The sequence below is a fragment of the Saprolegnia parasitica genome, assembly GCF_000151545.1.
Source record: "Saprolegnia parasitica CBS 223.65 unplaced genomic scaffold supercont2.152, whole genome shotgun sequence".
In the NCBI taxonomy this organism is placed as follows: Eukaryota; Oomycota; class Saprolegniomycetes; order Saprolegniales; family Saprolegniaceae; genus Saprolegnia; species Saprolegnia parasitica.
In genome coordinates, this window is record NW_012156546.1 from 26,342 (window position 1) to 33,433 (window position 7,092).

The window sequence follows — 7,092 nt, forward strand, 5'->3', positions numbered from 1 at the left end:
CAGTGCGGCGCCGAAGCAGTCGCTTCTACAGCGATCGCCGCTTGCTGGAGGTGCGCGTGGGCTGCCGCTTTGGCCTCGACCCGCTCGGCGGCGAGCATCTTTTCGAGAGCGACGGCCTCCGCATGCTCTCGACACAGACTGGGTGGTAGCGAAATGACCACCGACATCATCATTCTTCTCTGGTCGGAGCCATACAAGAGCTGGTGGCGCTTAAACTCCGCGTAGCTGCCCGCGCGCATCTTGGATCTTGAGGAGGCGCGCCCTGGGAAACGCTGCGTGTAGCTTTCTCCGATGAGCAAGAGCAGAGGCGCTCAAGGGCATCTTCGTCTTGACATATCGGCAGAAAGGCGTCGTTCTGGCTGCCGTACTGCATCGGCCATTGGGCGTCGGAAGAGTGGTGGCGATGACGACGATGGGGCTCCAACTCCAATTGCACGCCATGCTTTTTGTTATTTTTGGCGTTTTCGGGCCCATTGTAACAGTAGTCACTTGCAGTCATGTCCAGTGACGAGCCAGCGTACGACGCCGCTTCTTTGAATCAACAAAGCTCATGCGTAGCAGGTCGCGCCTCTCGCAAGCGTCCCGGTCTCTCTCTGGCGACAGCCTCGACGCGATCGAGCCCATCGTCGCGCGCTCGTCGGTCGGCACAGCGTTCTACCTCTTCAACCACCAGGTGCATCGATGCGACGAGGACGACCTCATGGAACGCACTAGGTCGGCGGCCACAAGCCATTCCTGCGCAGCGCACCGGGCGAGGTGTGCAAACCAGCCATCCCGCTCGAGCTCGCGTTCTACCGCGCTTTAAGCGGCCGCTTCCCGCAGCTGGAGCCGTTCGTGCCAGCCTATTTGGGCACGATCACCGTGGATTTACAGCCCCACAGCGACAAGGCCAGCAAGCCCGTGACCGGTCGAAAATCGAGCAAGTCGGTCGACACGAGCGTGAGCTACAGCCTCTGGAACAAAGAAGTCGGCAAGACGATCGAAGAAGACGACGTCACGCCCTCCTTTCTGTGCGAGTACCTCGTCCTTGGGGACCTCACGTCGGGCTATACACGGCCGTGTGTCTTGGATATCAAGATGGGCACCCGCCAGCACGGTATGTTGAAGAAAGAACGTGCCAAGTGTGTACCGATATGTCATAGGGGAGGATGCCTCCGAAGAGAAGGCGCGCAGCCACACGCTCAAGTGCGCCGCGACGACGTCGGCGGAGCTCGGACTGCGGCTCTGCGGCATGCAGGTACGATCTGGGCATGCCGACGTCGTATCGAGGGCCGCCACTAGATCTACCGGCAGTGCGACAGCCGCTACGTCCTCCGCGACAAGCATTGGGGCCGACGACTGCACGCCAGCGACATCGAGCCCGCCCTTCTCTTTGTACGTGTATTTGGCCCTACCCCTAGGTTCTTATAGTATGATGGGGTATTGTAGTTTGTCTCCAACGGTGAAGTGGTGCGGCAAGACGCGGTCGCTGGGCTCTTGCAGCGACTCCACGCGCTCAAGGACGTGGTAGGAGTCGCCATCGCGTCCAGAGTTACATCGTCCGCTATGGTAGATTGCGGCCACGGACGGCATTCGGTTCTGGGGTGCGTCACTTCTCTTGGTGTATGAGGGTGAGACCAAGGGCCGGCCGACCCGCGCCACCGACGTCCGGCTCATCGACTTTGCGCATTGCCACCAAGACTTGTGTATTGGCTCGCCGGACGAGGGGCTCTTGCTGGGCTTGAGTAACCTGATTGCGTATCTGTCGCATATCGCGTCGGGGCCACCCACCGCGTTGCCGCTCCCCGAGCTCGACACGATATAATGCCAGTCTTTCTCCTACTTGAACCCTTATCGAGGTCGATGCCCGGTTCCATCGGTGTTTTATACGTCTACGCCACTTGTCATCCAACGGTGGGAGTTATCAACGCTTGGGCCTTAGACAGACGTGGCCGAGTCCATTGTGTTCGATTCGTAGAGGCCGATCATCGTGCCATCGGGTGACCGCACGGCAGCGACCTTGCCTAGAACAGCGTTGGCCTTGGAGAGGTTCGATAGCACGGTACCGAACGCGGGGTACTTGATCGGGCCGTCCATGGCGGCGCCGAGCATGAGAAGACGCGGAATCGTTTCGTCCATGTCGTATACATCAAAGTTGAGGAACGGCGAGTACCCGGCGCTGCATGCGGCCTCTCTACAGACACTTGCACTGGCTGGTAAAGGGCAATGTGACCGTACCCATGGGCTTGCTTGATGCTGAGCGTCACGCCGGCGTTGACGTTGAACTCAGCAAAGGTGTCGGATTGGCGGAGGATCTGAAGCCCGAGGCCTTCTTCGTAGAAGCGTGAACTCCGCGCGACGTCGCGGCTCAAGATCATGAGCTGCCGCAGCCGCGTTGCCATCGCTGCACAGGAAAGTGCGATCGCGCGCTGATTGGTCCGCCATATACCGTCTAACTTTATACAAAATATAACAGGATACCGTGATGGGGATCGCGCCTCTGTCAATGACGTCAGGCCATGTCTCGTGGAGGTCTTGGAGTCTCATGACGACGCCGCAGATGGTCCCGGCACATCTGTCCTTCAGTCAAACGTGTTCGCGTTGAAATCAAATTAGCAAAAACTAACTCAAAGACTTTGCATACACATCTGTCCTTGCCGGTGACGGAATTGAGAGGGCCTTGCAATGCAAACGGAGAAGCGCTGCATTGCTTGAACCAGCTCGGATATACGAACAGCAACTCTGCTTGGGAAACTGATGGCGGCGCAAGGCGGGTGCGACGAAGAGTGGCAAAACCATAGCGCGTCGTCTTCTTCTTATGGTCATCAAATGCATCAAATGGCACGAAGGAACCGACGCGTGGCGGGCTAGACAAGCGCTTAACAACGCAACGCAACCACGTGGCCCGCCGCCGTCTTTCAATGAGCTTTGTCGGCTTGTTCTCGAACACGTAAAATGCAGGCTTTTATCAAGTTGAAGTTGCCGCCAGAATCTTGAGGTGCCGAGGGCAATACAAACCTGTAGAGTGACCTACAAGACGACTCATTGCCTTCATGTCGAAGGATCAGCATGCAAGATGGCTTGGACCATCAGCCTCCCTCCTCGACGCCGCCCATGCATGACGGCGTGGTGGTTGCCTCGCACCTGTCCGTGTCTGTGTTCGCGATACGTGGTGTCGCTGATCGGGTCGTGCGGTTGGATCTGGCGTGCGCTGCTATAGAAAAGCCCTTCGCAGTGTAGAAGCTGCAGCGGATCAAAGACAAGAGAGCGTGCGGAGGAGATTGAGCCACCGCGATTTCAAAAAAACGTGTGTATATATTTTGCTATCCATCCCTACCCATTAAGACGATCCAGAAGCGTTTTCTCGCAACCAAGTCGCCAACGTTGGCGCCGCATCTGGCTAGCACAGACCAAAATGGCGCTACAAGAGACGTCGAGGAATGGCTGACGACTGCGCGTCGCCTGCTCTGTAGTGCATCAATCTCCGCCATAGTACCGACAGACGTCACAGGCTCTGGGACAGACCCGCCGCGGGACCTTTGCCGCCGCAGAAAGCTCTTTTGGCCAAGGCGCAGCTTCTGGAATACGGCGGCCACCTGGTCAAAGCACGAGCCTGTGAAGGCTGCCACGTGGTCAGGAGCGTCGTTGAAGACGGCTGCGCGTGTGCTTGGGCGATGACAACAACCTTTGTGTACTCGTCGCAGGGGCCGTCAAATTTATCCTGGTTGCGATCGACCATCGCTCGATACCGCGTTCCTCCCAGCACCACGAGTCGGTAGTAGCTATGTGCAAAAGTGGCCCACGCAGTCGGACGCACCGCTGCATGAGCACTGCTACAAGGTTGCAAAAGTAGCTTGTCAAATTTCAACCCGCTTTCCTAGTCCTAGCTCTCTAATCTCTCTAGTCGTCTCTCCAAATTGAATCGACTTGATCTCTGCCCACCACAGTACTAGCGACGGCGAGATCGAATTGCAGGGCGAGATGCCCTCAAGGCCCGTCAACGAGCCTCGTGGCCGCTCGTTGGGTCGAGCGCGTGGCTACTCCAACTCACCCCACATGGGGCTCTGTTGCAAATGAAGGTCCAGATGGCGCCGGCAACACACGATGTGATTGGCTGAAAAGCCGCGCATGGAAAAATTCGCATGTCGCGCTAAGATCACTTTTCAATTTGCACGCTTCGAGCAACATGACCACCGTCCGCCACCTGCGCATCACCAAGCACAGCCCGAGCAAGACGCGCCCGGCCTCGAACGGCCACATCCAATTCCACATTCTCGTCGAAGAGCTCGTCCCGAGCGGCCGCCGCCACAAGGAGTATGTGATCTGCAAGCGCTTCAAGCAATTTGAGGCGCTGCGCGCCGAGCTCAGCAAGGCCGGGTTCGCGACGCCGTCACTACCGATGACGGGGCCGGCCATGAGCCTCTGGATGGTGTGGAACAAGGACGAGGCGCTCCTGCACCGCGCCATGAACCTCCAGCGCTTCCTCGATGTGATCAACGCCTCCGAGCTGATGCAGACCAGCGCCGCCTTTCGGGCTTTTGTGGGTGAGAGCCCCGATCAGAAGCGCGGCTACACGTCGCTCTCGGGCTACTCGACGACGTCCGAGGCCAGCTTTGCGTGCCACGACCTCTCGCGCTCGTCGTCGCTTTCGCTGCTTGAGCGCCGGCGCCAGTCCGTGTGAGCGATCGCCCACCCAACACCACCACACTTGACTGCCACTCCGTACTGGACGCAGTAGCACACGCGGCCCATCCTCCGGCCCGCGACGACGCTCGACCACCCGAGCCATTTACTACAGTAGTACGCCCGACCTTCGAGCGGCGAGACGACCCTCTCTAAAACTTAGACTCTATCTACACATGTTACATTTCAACCCATTGGTGTTGCGTCGCCGGAAGAAAATGGTCAACTTCGTCTGTTGCAGCGCAGACGATCGGACGATGCACGATGGTGCGTCGTGCACATCCGCAGCTGCCCGGCCCATCATTGTTGAAGGCAGTGGTCTGTAACACGCTTCGAATCGGTCGCTGCATGTCGCATGCCAGGTCGGACACATGACCGCTCGCCCGATCATCGCTCGGTGCAGTCCGTCGTAAGCTGCGACACACGCTCTGCCCTGTCTTAGTACCAGTCCGGTGGCGCGGTTGCTGAATAATCGCCAAGCGGGTGCTGGATGCAAGTCCGCTGTGGGCCGCGTCAGGGCACCTGCGTCTTCATGACCTCCTGGAATTGAGGAAGACGATGGACAACAACAACGTAGTAGCACGGTCCGCGTTTCCAGCTTCGGCGTTATAGACAACTTGTACATTGGCGCCCGTCTCGGCCACTAGACGTCGTCCGGTCCACTCGCAGGGTTGTTTTCATCCCGTGGTGGCGATTGGAGCAGCGCGCCTTCGGAGACGGCACCTTCCTGCTGGCGCGCCGCCATGGCCTTGTACTCGTGTGCCTCCTCCTTGCGCCCAAGGGTCTCCAACAAGGCGACGCAGCGCGAGAGAAGGTCGGCGCGTCCTTCCATGCTCTCGCAGCTCGCAAGCGCTTGCTGGTACTCGGTGAGGGCCGTCTCGGCGCAGTTTTGAGCCGAGAGCACGTCCGCCAACGTCTTGCGCGTCAGCGACGAGTCCTGCGCCCGCAGCGACCGCCGCAACAGGCTCTCGGCTATCTCGAGCTTGTCGAGTGCCACAAATCCGTTGCTGATTTCACGCAGCAGCGTCGGGTTCTACGTCGATGGTGGTCTCGACCCTCATCTCGATAGAGTATAGAGAGACGCACGGCGAGGTTGTAGCGCAGGGCTTGCTGCAAGGCTTGTTCGGCTTGGAGCGGGCGAGGGACCGGGCCATGGAGGCAGACGAGTGAGAGATAGCCCCACACATCGGCGTTGGTGTTGTCGAGGATATTAGCCTCGGCTAACGCCATCTCTGCGCCTTCCCAGTCTTCTTGGCGCACGCACACCACGCCGACGCCGAGCCAGGACGAGGCGTTCGAGGCTTCGCCCACCGACGTGAGGAAGATGCTCTTGGCATCCGTCCACTGCTGGTGGTGCATGTACAGCGCCCCGAGCTGGAGAAACAGCGGCAAATGATATTCGTGACGGAGCTGCGTCACGTGCGCGACGGCGTATTCAAAGCACGTGATCGCGTCGCGGAGCTGCTGCTGCCGGCTGCACACGACGCCCTGGAGGTACCACGCATCGGCGAGCGTCGCGTCCTTGGCGACTGCCTCCTGCAAGCTGGCGCGCGCGCCCTAGCGAGCATGTCAATCCAACGAAACCCCATGGAAATCTACGTCAAGATCGTCATGGTGCAGCTGAATCGTCGCCTGCACAAAGCGCTCGGTGGACCACATGACGCTCGTGTACACCGTCTTGGGCTTGCGCAGAGCCGCGCCGAGCTCCAGTGCGATGCGCGCGAGGTCGTCGAGTCGCAGCTCACAGAGGTACGCCGCGATCTCGATGCAGACAGCGGTCGGCGTCGCAAACGCCGACGACTTTTGCACAGACAGCGCTTGCATGAGCTCGTGGAGGCGCAGGTTGCCCGTCCCGTCCATGCCCGACGTCGCATAGTAGATAGCGAGCAGCGCGTGGCTGCGGGCGCGGATCGCCGGCGGCGCGCGGCCGTCGTCTTTTAGCAGCAAGAGACCGTTCTTGAGCACAATATCGGCGCCGTCAAAGTTGCGGTACGAGCACAGGAGCGCGCCGTACGCCTGCACTGCCCCGATATGCTGCTGGTCGGTGGCAATGCAATCCCGGAGGCAGTTTGCGGCTAGGGGTAGGTGGGATTCCCATCAGATTTAAAACACGCAACCTTCGCACCTTTGTCGAACGAGCCCGTCTGAAGGTGGAAGAGCGCCAGGTCCATCCACACGTCGGCTTGGTACCCGCCGAGACCCGCCGCGTGCTTGTCCGAGAGCGCGATGCGGTCCATGTGGCAGGTCACGGCCTTGGCAAGTTGGCCGTTAACTTCATTTTCCCACGCGAGGCGGGCGAGCGACTGGAGCTGGGCGCGGACGACGTCGGGCGCCACGCTCGCCGTCGCTTCAAGGAGGTTCATCGTGCTTTCCTCGGTCTGCGCGCTGCAGAAAACATGGTTCAAGACCACATGCACCTATGGCAGGTCT

At 59.6% G+C, this 7,092-nt stretch overlaps 4 protein-coding genes across 4 annotated transcripts; 2 read left to right on the forward strand and 2 right to left on the reverse strand.

Moving 5' to 3' along the window:
* Window positions 1-550: 550 nt before the first annotated feature.
* SPRG_14533 (hypothetical protein) lies at window positions 551-1,828 on the forward strand (the record flags this gene model as incomplete). Its single annotated transcript, XM_012354243.1, has 6 exons — window positions 551-673; window positions 715-1,096; window positions 1,143-1,237; window positions 1,282-1,374; window positions 1,429-1,506; window positions 1,553-1,828. The coding sequence occupies 6 exons, from the start codon at window positions 551-553 to the stop codon at window positions 1,802-1,804; spliced, it is 1,023 nt and encodes a 340-aa protein (XP_012209633.1). The 3' UTR covers window positions 1,805-1,828.
* Window positions 1,810-2,381, reverse strand: SPRG_14534 (hypothetical protein; the record flags this gene model as incomplete). Its single annotated transcript, XM_012354244.1, has 3 exons — window positions 1,810-2,003; window positions 2,046-2,173; window positions 2,218-2,381. 3 exons carry the CDS (start codon window positions 2,379-2,381, stop codon window positions 1,918-1,920), a joined length of 378 nt encoding a protein of 125 aa, XP_012209634.1. The 3' UTR covers window positions 1,810-1,917.
* A 1,784-nt stretch (window positions 2,382-4,165) lies between these two features.
* Window positions 4,166-4,660, forward strand: SPRG_14535 (hypothetical protein; the record flags this gene model as incomplete). Its single annotated transcript, XM_012354245.1, has 1 exon — window positions 4,166-4,660. The coding sequence occupies one exon, from the start codon at window positions 4,166-4,168 to the stop codon at window positions 4,658-4,660; it is 495 nt and encodes a 164-aa protein (XP_012209635.1).
* Window positions 4,661-5,281: 621 nt separating this feature from the next.
* Window positions 5,282-7,025, reverse strand: SPRG_14536 (hypothetical protein; the record flags this gene model as incomplete). Its single annotated transcript, XM_012354246.1, has 4 exons — window positions 5,282-5,695; window positions 5,749-6,219; window positions 6,262-6,737; window positions 6,788-7,025. The coding sequence occupies 4 exons, from the start codon at window positions 7,023-7,025 to the stop codon at window positions 5,306-5,308; spliced, it is 1,575 nt and encodes a 524-aa protein (XP_012209636.1). The 3' UTR covers window positions 5,282-5,305.
* Window positions 7,026-7,092: the final 67 nt, after the last annotated feature.